The 19966-nt window shown below is 45.2% G+C and overlaps 1 protein-coding gene across 3 annotated transcripts in view; it reads right to left on the minus strand.

The window, feature by feature from the left end:
• Positions 1–1207: 1207 nt before the first annotated feature.
• Positions 1208–19966, minus strand: part of SLC43A2 (solute carrier family 43 member 2) — a 34350-nt gene continuing 15591 nt past the window's right edge. For all 3 annotated transcript variants that reach the window (XM_082068364.1, XM_082068363.1, XM_082068365.1), the window contains exons 6-14: positions 16158–16250; positions 15564–15697; positions 14922–15124; positions 14152–14295; positions 10521–10659; positions 9949–10081; positions 8940–9013; positions 7111–7234; positions 1208–6551 (exon numbers count right to left, since the gene is read on the minus strand). In XM_082068364.1, the coding sequence (XP_081924490.1) occupies positions 6390–6551; positions 7111–7234; positions 8940–9013; positions 9949–10081; positions 10521–10659; positions 14152–14295; positions 14922–15124; positions 15564–15697; positions 16158–16250 (1206 nt within the window). In that variant the 3' untranslated portion in view covers positions 1208–6389. The remainder of the gene's footprint in view (positions 6552–7110; positions 7235–8939; positions 9014–9948; positions 10082–10520; positions 10660–14151; positions 14296–14921; positions 15125–15563; positions 15698–16157; positions 16251–19966) is intronic.

Consider the following 19966-nt stretch of genomic DNA (forward strand, 5'->3'; position numbering starts at 1 on the left):
CCGCAGTGACAACCCCTCACACACAGAACCACAGACTGTCAGGGTTTGGAAAGGACTTTAAAAGCTCATCCAGTCCAGCCCCCCGCCGGAGCAGGAACACCCAGATGAGGTTACACGGGAAGGTGTCCAGGCGGGTCTGAATGTCTCCAGAGGAGACTCCGCAACCTCCCTGGGCAGCCTGGTCCAGTGTCTGTCTCCCTTACTGAGAAGTTTCTTCTCATATTTAAGTGGAAGCCCCTGTGTTCGTTTGTACCCATTGCCCCTTGTCCTATCATTGGTTGTCACCAAGAAGAGCCTGGCTCCATCCTCAGACACATTTCTGGGGGTTTGTGGCATGTTTGGTCCACGACTTAACGCCCCTCTCTTTGCAGAGTAGCGGGAAGGAGGGCTGGTAAACGACATGGGCATGAACGCAAATAGCTGGTATAATAAAACACTGGCCCAGGTTGGCCAGAGAGGTGGTGGATGAACCAGCCCTGGAGACATCCCAGGCCAGGCTGGACGGGGCTCTGAGCAACCTGAGCTGGTGAAGATGTCCCTGTCATGGCAGGGGGGGCACTGGGGGAGCTTTGACGGTCCCTCCAACCCAAACCATCCTGTGATTCTGTGATCAAGGCTGCAGTCAGTTGGGGTGTGACTTCAGGGAATTGGGCTCCACCTTGTCACCACGTCATGATTTACAGCGTTTTCAAGTCCTCTTTCATTTTCAGCCACCCTGGCTGTATTTGGCATTAAGAATAATCCCAAATGCTGGAAGACAGTGGCAAAAACCCCTGTGTGTGACCTGTACTCAATAAATAAACAGCTAAAGAGCACTAGTTTCACTGCTTTGTTCCTGGACTTACACAGCAAGGATTGTCTTTATTTGAAAGTAAAAATAAAATGCCGTACATTTAGCATCACCAGGCTCAAGCATGAATAACGCAAATATGCAGCTTTCTTATTGCCACTCTGCATTCCCATCTAAGGCCAGAGTTGTTCATCTTTCACTATTTTATACCAGTTCACCCTGTAGAACCGAGTTTGGGCTGTTTCTCAACCTGCTGTCTACATTAAAAAAGAAGTTATTAAAATTTTCTCAGAGGTTAATCAAAATGGGGCTGTTGGCTCCTCACCTAGAGAAGATAGTCAAGAAAACATTCAACATGCAGCTGAGTAATTTGGCAGATGACACCGTGTAAAGCATTCATGCTCACATAGTCTCATGAGGAACCAAGCAATACCTTTATTATGGTCAGGAAAACTAATGATTAACTTAATACCACATTTATTTTTAGTTAGTACGGCAAGAATGCACATCACCTTACAAACATGGGAGAGATGACACAGGCCTGCCCCAAAGAGCTTACACTTACAGTTCAACGAACACACTACAAAAATAAACGTGAACAGGAGGACGTAGGGTTCAGGTTAAAAAGATGGTGCTTTCTGAAAAAGAGGATTGTCCCAGGAATAAAAAGCGAATGACAGCGGGTCAGGCACAAGGAAGTGATAAGCAGGATGACAACGTGGAGCACAGGACACTTGTTATAAACAGATTGCGCAGAGGCAGCTTGAGCAGCACAGGTAGAAAAACAAGAACCTGTAGGGTTTATAATTAACATGTAAGAATGAACCTACATAATACGTCATTGTTTCAGCTGTTCCCAAGAACATAACATTGTGAAATATAAATCAGAAGTGGCTTTGGAGAAGAAAAAAAATAAAAATAAAAATTAAAACCCCCCACACCTCCACAAACTAACAAAACAGTCCCTTCCTATCAGTTTCCATTATGAACACTTTGCACCTCTAAACTGGGAAGCAGGGATTGCCCAGAGCTCTACAGATGCAGAAAAGACTCAAAGAAAAAAAAAGCAACAAAACTTGTAAAGATTCCGTTTTTTTTTTTACCCTACAGTATCCGCTTTATATTTTGTGGCATATTTTCAAATTCTTCAGCCTGACAATAGGGAAATCTACTTCAAAACATCTTAGTGATTCACTGACTTAGTTAAAATCTTATTCTCCTACAATTTTCCTTTGTAGACAGAGCGTGAAGAAGCCAGGCTTTGGCGTGGGAGTTGAACATTTCAGTCGCTGGAGCAGCATTGCGGTTAAATTGGAGTCTCAGCAAGATTTGCTCCTTTTTTTTTTGGCAGACATCTGTGTCCAGTTTCATCACGAGGATCCAGATACTCTGTGGCAGTAACTAAATAAAGTTATAAGCGTATATTAAGCAAAACAGCACAGATTTTCTCTGCCACCATTCCATTAGCGCTGTAGAAGACCCTGTTGATGTGGGTTAGGTAGTGACAAATTAGTGAGAGGAAAATAACTGTTGCACTCCCTTCCTCACTCTGTTATTTTTTTGTTTGTTTGTGGTTTTGTTGTTTTTTAATACAGATGCATATTAAATGCTGGGAACAGTGTTTCCAGTAGGTGCCATCACCTTGACTCTCAGGGCTCCTACAAACAGCAGGTACTCACAGATCAGGTTTCTGCTTCATCACATCCAGTTGGGGATGCTCCTACAGAGGAGATGAAGTGTTTCAAATTACCACCCTTCTTGCACATCTCATATGGATGAGGGGAAGAGGGTACAAGGGGCATTAAAAAAAACACAAAACAAAACCACCCACAACCTACAAATTCTAGCATTTAGGAGTTATGAAAGTAGTTAAAACACAGTGATTTACATTTGAGTTATACAGGTAAATGTATTATTGATTTAAATTGATGTGGCTCTTTGGTAGCCCGTTAATTTTTTCCACAAGGTGGCTCACGCACGTAGAGGAGCACATCAGGAATTTTCTTGGTCCTGCATCACTTGGCCAGAAAGCAGCACTGCTGTTTTCCACTCCAAACGTATGTAATCCACAATTATATTTCCATAAGCCTCAAAGAACGAGGCAAACTGCCTGTGCACAATCACATATAGCAGGACAACCCCAACAGTGTTTGTTTCTGCACCATGCAAGACAACATTCAGAGGAGGCTGAAGCCACAATTCTCTGTCCTCTGCGGGGCTCACCCCTGCAGGACGGGCAGCATTGAAGCAGTTATGCCACAATCAGTAGAGTATTCACACATCTTGCATGCAAATACTTCCTTTTTTGATAGATAAATTTGAGAATGCTTTTTTAATTAGTTGGGTTCACACCCGTCAGAGTAAATTAAACCCCACAAGATCAGATCGGTGTTTCACCTAGCCCAGCATATATTTTCTTCATCTTTGACCGATTCTTAAGAGACAGAGCATGAAGAAAAGTAATATTTCCTTGGCATAACTTCCTTATTTACAGCTACTTAAAATCTCCCTGAGTCAATGGATGCATCAGACCATTGTTTAACCAGCCCCTTTAAAAAGTTCTATTCCTCTTCCTCACTATTCTCTGCAGCAACAAATTCCATGATTTGACACTGCATGAGGAAGCGTTCCCCTTCGCCTGTTCAGCCCAATAACTAACATTGTGTACCCACTAGTCCTGGTGATCGCAAGCCAAAGGCAAACTGCAGCTGCAAAGAGAGCCTGAAACTGGGACTCGAAGGCATGAGCTCTGTTCCTCAGAGCTGACCAGCAGCTTCTGGACACCACGGCACAGCAGCAGAGACAGTAAGCACATTCATCCACCATTTTATCAGATGAAACTGGGTTAGAGGATATTCCTAACAAACCGCGAACTGCAGCAGGGAGGTAGACAGCAGGAATGAAAGGGTTGTCTTTGTTTAATTTAGCTGCACATACTTCAAAGGCAGCATAACCTCCACTGTGACTTCATGAAAATGTGCCATTCTCTGTATTTTACCATTTTGCAAAGCCATTTGTATCAGGAATGTGAATGATGCAAGAGTGGAAGTTATGATGTTCAGTATTCTGAAAGGGAGGTGGAAGCAATGCTGCGTTCGCACAGACAGCCTCCAACAGCTGTCTCTATTTTAAGACACTGTGACTGTAAGGACTGTGGCTCAGACACTCACTCATCTGAGCTGTTAGTGAAAAAAGATGCTTAATCTGTCATTGTCATGTCGCAAATATCTCGGAGCAAGAGTATGAATCATCTCAAAATATTTAGGAGCAAGTATAGTAATATGAAATGCAGAAATCTGCAGAAAGCCCTCTGGAAATCTCAGCAAGCTGTGCTGCTCCTGGTAGGTCTCCAAATGTTACTTGAGACAATGCCAGGTGAACAGGAAAATGAATCAAAACTCCGCCTCCTTAATTATTGCTTGACACAAAAGAAATAAAAGCTCATAAGGTCACTAAATCATCATTAAAGCTAGAGGCCAACAGAAGACAAGAATTTCTAGAAGTTTAAAGTGTTGACAGCAGGCAAGAAGGCTGTCTTGGAACAAACACATTTAATAAAGGCAACACATTAAAAAAAAAATTCCACAGATGTGTCAAATGCTCAAGTGGCAAATCACATCCCACCGAGTGACTGAAGACTAAGAGGTGTACCACCATGCAGTGCAGTTGCATCTGAACTGCCCGCAGGAGGCTTGGACAGAGGTGGTGGCTGGAGATGGCGCTGCTGTCCCACAAAGCTGCCTCCTCACCCTGTGCTGGCAAGGCCACCAGCCAGGGACCTCGCAGGGCTTCCAGCCAAGGCTCCGCACAGAAGGTCACCAAGCTTGCTCCTCCAGAAAGGTGAAGGCCTGGCCAATTTCCAAGTAATTTCTCCGACGAAGGTCCGAGCGCACTGTTGTTTCTAATCCCCAGCTTAGAGCCAACGGGGCAGCGAGCAAGTCTTGTACTTTTCCAACCAGATATAAAGAAGTTCAATGACTTACCCCCCCGCCAGGCTTTGCAGTAATGCAGGAGCTGAGCGTTCAGAAAGCACCACCACAACATCTGTTTTATTTCTGTCCCCAACCTTCCTGCAGCCAGTAGCTCAGCCCAGCACAGGCGCTGCTAAACACCCTCTGATGTTCATCCTCAACGCTGCATAGTCCTGCTCCGAGCAGGTCCAAATGGTTAATGCCAGTCACAAAACTACAGAGGCTGAGCTATGGACCTCAACAAGAAGGTTAAGGGCAGAAATGTCTACTTTAGACAAGACTTAGGAATATCACTATAAAAATAAGCAGGTTAAGAATTCCCTTTGTATTTCCTCCACGGCAAACAGGCCTGGGGCACCCTTACCCACATGTATTGCTCTGGAAGTCATCTTCACCATACAATCAATCACCAAGTACTCTGTCCAGACAGAGCATGAACATTGTAGAAGGCTCTTAATACAGCCAAACCAGCAGCTTTTTGGTCAGTCACAGTAACCTGGTGTTCAGCAGCTTGGGGGCTATTATCAGGACAATGTAAATAAGCTATGGCTAGGGGAAGAATGATATCACCACATCACCCTGCCATGTGTCCACAGGATCCAGTTACCGGACACAAAGGAGTGTTCTGTACTCTTGATTCCTTTGAACAAGAAGTCAGCTCATGACACAAACACTAAAGTATCTGAGCCCCAGAACTCAGCTCCAAGGAGCTTTTCCACTTTACTAAATACATGCTGCTGCTCCCCTCCAGGGGTCACATCAGAGGGAAGAAGAGGCCAAAGGCAACAAGTCTCAAAGCACTTCGTTGGTAAACAAGATCCAATTCCTATCTCAAAGGTTCCAGGACTTCAGACAGTTTAAAAACACATACAGGTGGTTTTCAGGCTGGGAAGAAGAATTCCAGGCCTTTGAAGACTTGGTCTAGGAACAAGCAGTCCACTAGGCTCTTCATTTCAGTGTGGAAGGCAGATCCATTGCTCATAGTCTGTGTCATTTGCAGTAATAAAAGGTTTGGGAGCTGTCAGTGCTAGCAGCCAACATTTAGCAATACACTGAAGCTGTGCTCATATACATAGGAATAAAAACCCCTTCCCTGCCTCAGAAACAGTCTGGGGTATGTCTGGATAGACAGTTAAAACCACTGGGTCCAGCTACACATCAAGCAGAAAGACCATTATGAAGCCTCAGTGAGGGAGAGTGCAGCTTGCATCTGAGACAATGTCAGCCAAGGTTGGGGGAAGAGAGGAAGAAAACAGACTCCAGTGTGTTACATTTGCCAACTCAAATTATGGTCTTTCTTCCCTCTTCCCTCACCCATCTATTCCTTCTCTCCTTAATTTCCTATGTAGAGGCTCTACCACTGGAGAGTGCAATCAGGGGATAATTTAAGACACAATATCTGTGTGGCCTTTCTAAAAAGGAAAACTGTCCTGTGTTCTGGAGAAAGGAGTGGGAAGCCTCCTCCTGCCGTATATCTGAGAAAAGCTCAGTCATGATGTTCAGTCCTCACTCCAGTGACGAGCAGAGACTGGCAGAGCCAGGAGACAAGAAGCCTGGCTTACACCACAGGTAGAACCCACGGATGTGGTAGGAACATGTACAGGGGAGGTTGTATTTGAAGCACCAGTTTAAACAAAGGCTTCCTCGTTGGGAGTGCCATTGATTTTGAAGAAAAGTTTGGCATCATCCATCTTCTGTTTTTTTTCTCTCTCTAGCCTGCGTCTGTAACAGACCAGGTAGATTGGAAGGCAGAAACCCAGGAAGCTCATGGCAAGCAAGCCAACGTTCACCTGCAGAAAGAAAGATAAAAACACAATTTAGGCAGGTTAGGAAGATGACAACCCAGTCACGCATGCCAAAGTGTCAGAACCCAGCCCATGTCATTCAGCTGTGGGCAAAGCAGCAGACATGCCACTCAGTGTATTGCCAACAACCTCCACCGTATTTATATTTACACTTGTGTGCCCAGAGCATCACATCTATAAGCTAAATGATTTAATGATTCTGTGATTCTCTTGTAATCGCTGCAAGAACATGTTGCTCTGGATCATGGCTGCGGGAGTCTTGCCACAAAGAACACGCAGGGCAGTTTAAGCTGCAGTTCTTTAAAACCAAGTTTGCTGACTGAAAAGCAACAGGCTGCTGGGTTAGGCACGCGTGGCCTAGAGATCAGGACCCTCCCCAGGACCACCCATGTCCTGATTTTTAACAAGCTGCAAACTGAAGGACAGTTAAAATCCCAGCTGTTTTTAACCTTGGTCCATGCACAGGAGTCCTTTTGTTTTCAAAGAAATGAGCCAAGGTCATCTTAACCACCAAGCCTTCATGTTAAATTTGAGAAGAACTTGCCCAGAGAGGGTCTCCTTCCAAAGGTCCCGTCAACGCCATAAAAAGAGGCTGTTGCAGAAGGGCAAAGAGGGCGCTGATCAACGACTGCAACCCTGTCAAGCTGCCAAACTGAGTGGAGGGGTATCTGTGAACAGAGAAAGAACAGCATTATTATATGTCACCTTGACTGTTCACATCACCTAGATCTGATTACATTCCCAGTTGACTAACGCAACAGAGCACAGTCCCAAGACAGGCGTAACATGAACTTCTCTCTCCTGGACTTATGTATATAACTACCTCTTTTTACAGAGTATTTCGTTATACCTGGTGGTGTGCACAGTGCTCTCTAGAGCAGAATGCAGCTGGTGACCAGGCTGGAGCCTTCTTCTGCAGATTATTCTCACCCTGAACTCTCAAACTTAAGTATCAGACCCAGCACTTGTGTTGTGCAGCTGTACTGTAGGCAGGTGGAAGAGCTTATACAACTACTGTTTGTATTGCAAAGAGAGGAGTGCTGCTATTTACAAGTTAAAAGCATGGTCTCTTTATCCAGATGACAGCATTTGCGGCTGAGCAATCATTTTCATCTGGTCATAACAATTTGCTCCCTTTAGAAGTGAGCGAAACCTGCACAACAGGTTAGTATGTGTTTTCCTTTTTAGAGGACAAGTCTGATCCTATGTCAAACTAAACAATACTGTTGATTGGAAAGTGCTGAATATCAGATACTACTAATGGAAAAATAAATTTCAGGAACAGTCTAACAACTTTCTCTTCTCATGACTGAACAGTGTTTAAAAAAGCTCAGGTTAAACTAAGCTTTGAAAGAAAGAAGTGAATCAAAACCTTCAAACATTCAAAGAAGTCACAATCAAAGGAAAAATATCTCCCTCCAGGAAGCTCCAGAGAGTTTCAAAGGTCAAACAGGATTCATTTACTGGCAAGCTGATATGTACAGCAACAGGCATTTACCTTGCTTAAGACAAAAATCTTTTCCTTCTAGCTGCCATGGAACCAAAAGTTTACGCATTTTTGAAGCAGAGTCCTAGATGGGTTTTCTAGTCTGGATTCCTCAGACACTGGGACCAAAATCTTTAACAGACAGAGTCTATGGAGTTGTGGAGTCTCCATCCATGGAGATATTCAAAACCCAACTGGACACAGTTCTGGGCAACCTGCTCTAGCTGACCCTGCTTGTGCATGAGGGCTGGACTAGGTGGTCTCAAGAGGGCCCTTCCTATCTCCATGACTCTGTAGTTCTCTAAAAGATAACAGATTCTTTCTGCTCCTCTGTCCAACAGCTCAGGACTGAGGGGCAGGTCTGTTTTCAAAACCAAAACCAATGCTTAACAAGGAAGAGAGTATTTAGATCCAGGTATTGATAATTTTGATTAGTTGAAAACAGGATGGATGATCTGTCCTGGGAAAAGGAGGAGGCACCACTAAGGGTATGTTGAGCAATGCTTTACCAATGTAATTTCAGAAGCAGACCAGTAGCAATGGATTCAATGACATTAATGTTTTACCTGTTCACATGCACATAGCTACTCATTGAAAGACAAAAAAAGCCTTGAGTTTTTACTATATAACCTTAGTGTCAATAGCCTCGTCTCACCTGAGGCCCATATAAAGCTGTGCCTGTCTCAGGCTGTTTCTAAACAAGGAAGGAATCAGCCAGGACTTTAGTCCAACTACTGTCATCCAGTGGTGACTGTGGAAACAAGTTACATCATTTTTTCCCCTCTGACCACAAAGACTTGACTTCCTGATCTCCTCCTCACCTGGACAGCTTATCCCAAACCAGTTTATCTGGCCAGCCATATATTATTAGGTAAGCAAAGACTTACACAGCTGCATAGAGGCCTCCCACAGCCGAGTGGATGAATCCTCTCACGATTGTGTGCAAAATGAAGGAAAGAATCTGAAAAGAGAAGCAGAAAAATGTCACATCCCAGGTATCACCCAGGTGTGTCAGACCCCAACATACAACCCCTCCTAAAAGCTGTTCTCCTTTCCAGTACAGAGGTGGGATTGAGGAACCCAGAACCAAAACCTGATCAGCACAAGGGAAAAACTGTACTCCTCTCTAAAAATGCTGCTTTTCCTTCCTTTGCAAAGGCTGACACGGAGTGCACCCTGAGGTTAACCACACACAAGACCCACTGCATTTGTAGATGGCACTGCTGCTGTGCCCTGGGTCACTATGCTTCTTTACTGCGCTTGTGGCCAATTTAGTTAATTTTCCACAAGTTATTGCAGACAATATGCAAGTGTAAGCAAGCTATATCCGTTTGCTTACCTCATCAAGGCATGTTTAAGTATAGTGTAAAGTCACTAAGCTCCTCTGCCAAAAACAGGTGGTGCCACAAAATAAATATTTTAACAGGTTTATAATCCCATGGCAACCACTGGGCATTGCATTTGATGCAGAAATAAGCTGCCGTATATATTGATGTCATGCTGCTTACAGCAAATTTTTTGACCATCAAGCAGCTTAAATGGAGCCCAGGTTAAATGCACAGGCACTGCCGAGAGGATCCCTATAGGGAAGTATTTGTTGCTACAGAGCTCAGCTTCAGAAACTAAGTGTGAATAAGTTGTGGATCAACTGTGACACTTTAACTATAGCTACTTTAGGTTCTCTCAAGAGATGTAAACTGCACAATATTATTTGTTTTAACTCTAAGACTGGGGTTCCCAAAGCACTACAGAAGTCTCCCAGCAGTGCCACAAAGCCCTCTGGCCACTAGCTGGTTCTGCTGGCTTGCAGGACCTCCTGGCACTGTCCTGCCTGTCACTTTGTCACAACACACCCTGGCAGCCCCTCCAGCACACCCAGATGTTTGACCTATTCACCTGCAATGGTAGATTAGGAATAAGACAGGTGATTCCAAATCCAACCAGCAGGACATTTGTGAATACAAAGGCATTGGTGGCGTTGGTGATTTTCTGGATCTGGCGATCACGCTTTTTCTTTTTCTTGTCACTTCTGGAAGGACAGCAAAACCTATATTACCAAAAGCACTTACAGCAGCTACTGGAACTCACAGCAAGATTCTCCACGTATCACATCAACTCTATCTAAACCAGTTTGGCTAGAGGTCTGCCTAAGGAGAAAGTGGCATCTCCATCAGTGGAAGCTGAGGAACATCTGGGCAATTATTTCAGTGCTGTTACTCTTACTGTTAGGCTAGAAGGGTAGTCTGAGCCTCCCCTCCTACAACTTAAATTTGTTCTTCTTGACTGATCTTAGTGGACATGGAAGATAGTTTGGTCCTTTCCTCTGCAATTATCAAGTCTTCCTTCAGGTTTGCGTTTCTATACTGAAGAAACAATATTCTTTTCAGTCTCTTATCACAAAACACATCATGCAGAGCAGAGCAGGCCTGCTACGTGGCTGCATGTCGCGTGTGGCGCACACTACGCACTGCTCAGCGTTGTTCTCCTCATTCTCTTCCGAGCCATCGTCGCATTCTTTCAGTCGCCAGTCCATGATGTACCCGATCACAGGTGCTGTCAGCAAGCACAGCAGTTGCAATACCCCAAAAATGGAAGTGTAGAGAGCCACTGCAGGGGAAAAACAAATTAAAGAGCTGTCAGTCCGCCCAGTGATACCAAAGCAGCACCAGAAACTGTGCCTCCCCATTGATCACTCTCATTAATAGCCCAGGCGCCATGTAATTCCAGGCAGGGCTGAAAGAGCTGGGACACCAAAGTCTCACCTCATCATTCACCCTCCCAGAGCCATGACATTAGAATGGATGTACCGGGACATTTGCCTCAAGCACTCTGATCCTGCACTAGTATTCTCTGAGCAGCACCAGCCCAACAGCACGTAAGGCTCCCGAAATGGGGCCCAGTAACTGTTCACTGCTAATGAGGTTTATTCTGGTTAGGACCAACAGGGAAAGCTCTTACAAGCAATATATCCTGCACAGCCAACCCTGCCTTATGCAGCTCCTCTCCTGCCTTGCTGGGAACTGCAGCTACATCATCTCCAGCTGGGAAGCTCCAGCAAGGACAAGCCAGGCTGGGAAGGTGAGGACTAACCCATTTTGTGCTGAATGGACAAGTTTGGAGGGAGGGGGAGGGGAGATGAACAGCAAAAACCACAGCATCTGGGAGCAATCATTACAAAATCCAACTGATGAAAATTCCCCGTGTCTTAAAGATGGGAGAAATGTCTACACAGCTTGCTAAGAGAAAGCTGATGCCAGTAGACTTAGAAGAAACTGTCCCCTCCTGTTACTGAACAGTTCCCCCACCCTGCAGTGCTCTTTCCACTTCCTCTCTGCAGCCCACGTGATGGATTTTTAGGCTGGTGAGTCGTGGTGTACCACAGCTCTGAAATAAGGATGTAAGTCTGAAACTGCCCTTCTCAGCACAGGCTGCTTACAAGTTACAGCACTATAAGCAAAACAACTAACAAAATTTCAGTTTGACCCTCCCAATGCATTTCTAGATCCATCCAAAGCAGCACAAACAGATTTTATACCAAAATCAACTTGGTAATGGAATGAAGCTTCCAACAAGCCTTTGTCTCCTCTACAGTTCTAGAAAAGCCCAGCAGGGCTGCCCTGCTGTGCCCAGGCATGGCACCTGATGATACTTTCTTGGCTCTGGTTGCTGGCAAGGGAACCAAGAGGAACTTCCAACTCCAACCTCTAACCTCACATTCATGGCCCCATTACCTCCGCAAAGCCAAGCCCTGAAGCGGCCCCACATCCCATCCCATTATAGCAACTGCTGTAGCCAAGACAGACAGGTGACATCACCCTCTACAAACACTCCTGGAGCTGATTTGCTGTTGTCTGGTTATTTTTTAATAGAGGGTAAGAAGCAAGCCACCCTGGCATGTTTTGCCTCTTCATGCTATTCTGAACACTTAATCTTGGGCTCTAAACAGCAAAAGCAGATGCCAGCTTGAAACAGGGAACAAAATTTATGGGGTCAGCAAGATAAGAGGAGACTGTAGCTGCTACAAAACAAAGCTTCCCCAATGTATCCATCATCTTAAAAACAGTCTTTCCTGAGGAAAGAAAAAGAGAACAATACCTAGCAAATACCAGCAGAAGCAGACATGGCAGAAGTAGACGCCTGGATAGAGCAAACAGAAAAAGGGTGCACACATGGAAACAACCTTTGACATCCACTGTTCTACATGTCTTTCCCTCAAAATTACCCTGAGCAATCATCTCATACAGCTGAATTTTCCAGCCCACCCTGGATTCTACCCAAGGTCTCCAAGCATTACCGGATTCGAAAGCAAGTTGACCATTTGTGAAAGATGCAGCCAAATTTCAAGTTCTACACACAATAGCTCTACTCTCTCCTGCCTTCCTACAACACAATTATACAGCCACTTGCAGCGCTACAGAACTCCTTAGCTTCTCCCCCATCTTTTGGGGGTTTTCAGAAGAGAAGTAGCCACAGGCTGACTGCTTCTTCCACCCCCAGGTTCCATGAGAGGTCTAAGTCCTCAATCTGCCCAGGAAGCAGGACTTTGAAGGACACAGTCCCTCACTGCAACTTAAGGACTTTACTATCCATCTGAATGATTCTCCCCACATCCTTCTCTCTGTTCTGCTCCTGGCAATATTTAAGTTTTCTTTGACCATAACACTTGCATGGTGGACTCAACTGTTCTTCCTTTGCTGAGCGCTCCTGGGAGCAGTTGCAGGTGGAGGGAACTCTAAACAAATAACGTCCAAGTAAATAAGTGCAATAAGAATGAAGAATCCAAGGGAGCAGCATCCCATCCTCCCCTGAACCACACAGATTACATTTCTAGAGAGCTGCAAACACCTTGGAACTGCTTTTGCAGCCTGACACTGTTGCAACCAGACAACCCCACTATTTTGCTGATGCCATGGAAACACCAAGACACGGACTGCACTGCAAGCCCAGGCTACATTCAGGGCAAGGAGGGGGAAAATGGGAAGAAATCTCAAAGGTGGCACAGAAAATTGCAATACACCCAAGGGGCATGATCTCTAAGACAGAGCTTGATCTAAACAGAATTAACATATATAGTTAACATTAATCCTAAAATACCAAGGAGGGATGCAAGGAAAAAATGAAAGAGAAGTAGCTAGAGCAAGCCAGGATAAAAAGAAAAAAGAAAAGAAAAACTATCAGTCTGCAAGAGTTACAAGGTAAGCAGAAAACTAAGCTGTGCTGGGAAAGGTAGGCAGCGTGAAGTTTGTCCTGTTTACTGTTTAATGTCTAAATGGGCTCTTGAGCCAGGAGATAAAGAGCTGAATGCTGCAGGCTGTCAAGAAACAAAGCAATTCAGGGAATGCCAGGGCACTTGGAGTTTCCTTCCCTCCCCCCAGAGCTCACTCCTGTTTTCAGAGGAGTGCCTCTTGATTTATCAGCTTCATGCAATCCAGATTTAACAAGCTCAAACTGGATCTCACTACAAAGGACCAAAAAAAAAAAAAAACCAAACCCCTAAGTCTTGTTTTGCAATCCTGGGTATTTTCAACAAGTAAACTAATGTACTCTTTCCTGTTTGCTCCATGTACTGAATCAGAGCTATAAATACAGACAAGTCCAGAGCAGCAAGCACCCCCCACCCCCAGCCTCCCTGGCACTCACCAAGCTGCACAAAACAGCTGTGACTTCACTTCTCCCACCCCCGGGTGCTGGGCTGAGACACCTAGTCCTGCCATTAGTCACGAGAGTCAGCTGCTCTGTACTTTGTGCTTGTTTAGGATAAGCAAAGCAAATACCTGACGAAGTAGGTTTTCCAATTAAAAAAACTTTAAAAATACTACTTTCAACAATTTATCTGGGGAAATACCATGGAGCAGCATTTAACAAACACTGGGCTAAAATTAATTTGACATTCAAGCGCCTACCTTGCTGTCCCTCTGTCCGGGACCAGTTCCAGCCCCCTGCCAGACCCTACCAGCAGCTGTCACCTGCACTCTGACACCACTAATTACTCAGCAGATACACCATGCATGGCCATCAGGCTCACTGGCCTCATGCATGGCCCAAGTCTGGGTCAGGCCTCAGTTCCAAAGCAGCAGGTAAGTCTCCAGGTTACCCTACCTTGATCTTCATCTCCAGAGAGAAACTCAAGGATGGTATTCATGGCCCCCATGTAGAAGATGAGCCGCAGCTGCGTGACACACATGGTGATAAGGCTGAGCAGCAAGATAGGACTGAAGACACTCTTCATGAAGGAGGGAGAAGCTGCAGAAGGAAGAACAGAGTCTCTGAAGAAGGCAACATACCTACACAAACATGTACCATTTCAGAAGAGGCTTTGGCCTCTGGGCTAGCAGGTCTTCTCCTAACTAGCCATACCAACACTGTGTGCCAATGGCAGCTCAAAGGAGTCCACAATCAGCAACTACCTGGTCCCTTACAAACTTCCATAACAAACAGCTAGAGATGTTTGGAGTTTGCCTACTAGTAACCAGGGCAAGGTAGGAAGACTCACCTAATTCTGTGGATTAGAGCAAAAGAAAGCTTCAAACTATTTGCTTTGGCCATACTCCCAATTAAGGAAGGCTTGGTCATGATGGCAACAGTCTACCTAAGAGACAGCGGTGACCAGCTGCACTGTCCTTCTGTGGCCATGCCAGTTACCCACGCTGTTGTCCTCACCACTGGCAAGAACATACAGCTTATTTAGTCAAGTATACATGGGCAGGATTCCTTATATAACTGAACTTGTATTTAAATAATGGTGGCTGGCACGTGGCCCTGGCAACACGTGGATCTATCGCTATCTCGTAAACAGGCCTGGAGCAGAACAGAGAGGCCGATGGCCCCGTGCCAGCACAAGCACCCCTGGGGCACCCACGGAACCACACCTGTGTTGTCAGGCTGGCACTTCACCTCTAGGTCCACCGTAGACAGACAGAGCTTGTTGTTCTCTTGCAAGGCTGCCGGCTCCTTGGGGCCCTTCATGGAGCTCCCCACGCTGAGACGGCGTCCCACAGTTGTTACTTGCTTGTAAAACTGCTTCCCGGTGATTTTGTGGTCAAATCCCAGCCAGCTGAACTTTATTTTCACCCTGTTGGGCAGTAAAGAGCATGACAGCTGCAACACAGGATAGGGAATCAGAGGCAGCACAGTTGCAGGAGTCAGAAAGGCTACGTGGGGATTCAAGGCACTAGTTTTCACCTACAAACCCACAAATGGTCTGGATCCAGAGCACAGAGATACTTCCCCTGAGCCAATTTGGCACACATCAATATAGAAATACTTATGACTACTGACAGATAGTTTTCCTTCATAATTCCTTCCTATGCTCTGGAAAGTTCAACTTTTCACAGACATTCACCTGTCAAGACAAAGCTAATGGCAGACAAACCCTCAACCTAAAAAGGAATAGCACCAATAAACAACATGCAAGGGAGTTCCCTGTTCACTCCTCTTAATTAGCAGTGTCAGCACTTTCTAGAAGATTAAGAATGGGATTAGCCCTCAAGGCCAGTCTAGAGGACACTTACGAATAGTCCATGTCTTCTGGTCCTGGGAAAGGCTCCAGTGGCCAATTGAAGAAGCAGTTGAGGAAAACTAGTCCTGCACAGCTTGCCCAGACAAGCAGAATAAGGATGAAGGAGACCCCAAAGTCATATATGACCTGAAAATCACAAGGGAATATTGTTTTGGCTATAAGAGCAGAAAGATACTGCAATATTCTTTGAATGTAGCCTGAGAGGATGCCATGGGAAAGAACATGCTACATTTAAAGTGGGTTTAACTCAAGTGGTAACAAAGAACAGTTCTGTAACAAAACTACATACATATACTACTTAGAGCTTAAAAGAGCAGGCTTTCATTAAAAACAGATGTTCAGTTTTTCACTTTTACTTAGCACCTTTAAAATTTTTCTGTCTATTAGCAAACAGACCATTCTATTTGCAGTATTTTCTGCATTCTTGAGACAATCACTTGGAGTTTTTTAACAGATGGGAACTGAATCTTGCAAATGCAGATCTCTGTAAACAAGTACTTTAACAAACAGTCCCTCTTTCTTGCCACATTATTGCTAAACGGTGCAAAACTCCAGCAAGTCATGAGTCACAAGTCCAGGGCCTCACCTTGATTCCTGGAAAAGTCACAGCAGAGGAAGCATAGGAGCCAATCATCAGAGCAATGAACGTGGAACGAAGGTCACCGAACATGTTGGGCAGCTGGGGAAAGAAAACTTGTTTGAAACAGGCTGCTGCCAAGGGAAGATGAAGAGGGAAGGAGGATTTCTTGAGAAGACATAAAACTAGTGGCAGCCATAAATCTACCATTTAGTATTAAGCCTTCTGGATACCAGAATCTGAAGCAGAAAGTTTTACTTAAGAATGACTTGGCTCTTCAAGATATTGCTCTGCAGGTTGCATTGGTGTCTCCAGTGTCAGGGAACATCTAGAACCCAAGATTTATGTGTTTAATGACACTGCTTCTATCCAGACTGACAGCATACTTTGCATTGGTTACCTTTAGCACTGGAGTGTTTGCTGCAGCCCTTGTGCTTTCTTTAAGAGTTCCTTACCCCAAGTCTGTAGCCACCATCTCCAAAAAAATATGTGCCCAAGTTCTCCATTTATCACCCTCTTTTTAGTCAATAGTTGTTAGACACAGACTGTGATAGCTGGACAGTCTTTAACACACCCTGCGACACCTTAAACTGCCAGGTTTGTTTATGCATCTTGGTTCAGCACCCAAATCTTTGCAGTAGACCAGAAAATTCTTGTTATAACAAGAAGGAATGGAGAGAAACACAAACTGGGTTACTGTTGGCATTTCCATTTCTAGCTAGGTCCCTGGCTCATTCTGCAAAGGCAGACTTTCTCTACAAGAGGGACTAAAATTGATCGTTTCTGCCTCAGTTGGATGGCTCAGATGCCCAAGCACACTAGCTTGGAGTTAGGTGCAGGAAGGTAATCACAAACACCAGGTATCCAAGGCTCTATTGCCCCGCACAGCTACAAAGCTGGGCTCCTGTCAGGTGTGATGACATTGCTGAGAGCAGAACAGGCTGGTTCTGCAAGGATCTGTTGGGAAAGCAAAGCTCTGGGCAGGGGCAGCGAGAAGCAGCTCAGAGCAGCCACTTCTGCCACCTCACCAGCAAAAGCAGCCCCAGGCTGGTCTGTCCAGCTCCTGCTTCCATTCCAGACCTGAAAACAGAGCAGAACAGGCAGAAAGAGCCGTGAGACTTTCCCACTCTCCTGGGAAAGGAGGAACTCCCCATCTTTCTAAGCAACCAGAAGCAAACAAATTTCCATCACTAACCAATAATGGCTGCGAACTGGAAATTACAGCTTTTACAGAGAGCTCAGCCAATACCTCCTGAAGCTGGTCAACAGGCAGAGATTCTGCTGCAGGCAGACAGATTTCCCTCCCACCTCCTTTTTCAGGTCACTTACTCCCTAAATTCACTTGGGCATCACCACCACGTCAACCTCAGAGCCAGACACCGTGGGTGCCTTCGAGGACTGAAAGCATAACCAGCATTTTATCTGCTTAAAGATGCTGCTCAACAAAATGATTCAGAGAACATTAGAGCAAGTCTGAGAAAGCAAATGCTGTCATCACATTCCCCTTCCACCGCTGAAAAACAAATCCATCTTTCCCAAGGGTAGCATATAAGGCAAGAAAATCTGGCTTGTGTCACGGTAGGACCAGCGTGTTTACAACACAAGTATTCCTGTGCAGGAACACTTGAGGATCCATCTGGTTGTTTATCATCCCTGTGTCTCACTGCAGAGCTTCCTATGCAGTGCAGTCTCCAGGTCCTCGGATAACCCCGGCCGGGGAACAGCAGCAATGATGTGCTGAGCCTGCCGGTGCTGGTGAACCCCGAGCAGACGCAGAAAAACGCTGCGCTCCTCTGCAGCGAGGATCCCCACACCCATCCCCGGATCCCTGCATGCGGGACAGCTGCCAACAGGCTGCTTTCAGGAGCTGCAGACAGGAAACGGCAAAGGATCCAAAGGTTTGTTACCAGGCAAAAAAAAAACCAACCAAACAGGCACCACACACACACACTCATTTTGGAAGCAGTGGCCTAAATACACACCCCAGAAACAGCATCTGCAGAATACAATATCTGCAGGTTGCAAAAAGGCCAGTCGCTGCCACCAAGCAGGGCATTTGTTTAATCTCAAATACCACAAACATAAAATAATCTCCAGAAATTACAACAAACAGCTGCTCCTGCTGGGGAGCTGGGAGCAGGGCAAAAGCTCCACAAACACAGCTGCTTTTTGGCTCGGGCTGGTTTTCCCCAGATATGACAAAAAGCCTTTTTCATAGAGCAGATAAGCAATGCCCAGGTGGATCCTCCTGCTCTGAGAGCTGCTGGAGATGTCGAGCAGGCCTGAAAAGCAAGGAGCCATGTCTGGGATAACCCACATCTGCTTCTGTCTCAATGGCACAGAAGTCCTAGAAAGGCTAGAGATTTCCTAAAATCTTACTTGGCACCAAACAAGCAGCCAGATTAAAAAGAGCTGGACATAGGAGATTTAAGATCTTACAAACCCCATCAAAGCAAAAACTGCAAAGTCTGAGCACTTGGGAGGAAAAGAAATCTGAGACTACCTGGAGGGGCAGAGGGAAGGCGAAGGAAAAAGGGGTCCAGATCCAAACAGAAAGTCTCTGGGACTGCAAGTGCCAGCGCTGGCAATGCCTGTGCAGGTCTCATCTAGAGACCAGCTACTAAAATAACAGACAATACTTACTAAGCCATTTTTCATGCTGTCTTTATAGCAGCAAACATAGGAAAAAAAATAACCACAGAGAGAAATAAAAAACAAGCCACAGAGTACGTGGGCTCTTTGTTTTTCTGCCACCAAAAAGATCTGATCCTCATTCTCATCTTATCCCTGCAGGCCAGAAGGGACGACTCCACCAACGTCTGCCCATTCTGGTATGACAGCCTCAATTCTGCAAGACCTACAATGACAACAACTCTTACGCTTTCTGTTTAAAGGTCAATAATACTCAGTGTATTATTAACTTTATGCCCCGTCTGAAAGACACTAACTTAATTTTGCCATACCATAACGTTCTTCCTGGAGCCCCTTTTCACAGGTATGCAATCCTAAACTGATCAAATAATTTCTGCTTGCAGGTTATTTTTTCATCTGCCCCAAAGTGAGTTTAAGACCTTTTTTTAATAATTTTTTTTCAGCTTTTTCCTGGAGACAATCCATATATAAAAGATACCACTGTAGTATTACCAAAACTAGTTGCTTTCTCTTGCAAGGACTGTTTGCAAGAACAGTGGAAAAAGTCACGGGATTGAGAACTAGACGACTGGAGAATGGTATTTTTGTTCAAGCTAAACTTTGTTTTTGCGATCGGGGGTATATTTGGAAGTTGTACAGACACTAAAAATATGTCCTCTAGGAAAGCCTCAAACTGCCCACTTTGTCCAAAGCACATAGAAATTCCTGTTCCCATTCTCCAACAAACAGAAGATCACAGAGCCCCAAGTTCTCCTAATATTTCCAAGCAGGGAAGATTCCCTATGCAGATATTCCCCCAGCTCTGATTAAAGGGTGCTGTTTGTAGCAGCAAATAAGAGCAAAGCAGCTGTAATTCTTTGAAAGAAAAACAGGACAGAAAACAATCTATAAAAGGCTCTTTGTGGTAATTTATCACACATGTTTATTTCTTTGCATGAAACAGCTTCAGAGCAGAACCAGCGCCAGATTCCTGTGTTGCCGTCAGAGCTGCCACCACCACAGATCTGTTTCCATTCCCACTCTTCACTTATATTGGTGGAGACCGAGTCACGAGGCAGAAATCTCCCCTCCGCATTTTAACAACAGGCACAGTCTGACCTTGTTCCCAGAACTGGGAACAGCACTGCTCGCTTGCTCCCCCTCCTCGCCAAGCCACCACGCACCCA

The sequence above is a fragment of the Streptopelia decaocto genome, assembly GCF_964273445.1.
Source record: "Streptopelia decaocto genome assembly, chromosome: 18".
In the NCBI taxonomy this organism is placed as follows: domain Eukaryota; kingdom Metazoa; phylum Chordata; class Aves; order Columbiformes; family Columbidae; genus Streptopelia; species Streptopelia decaocto.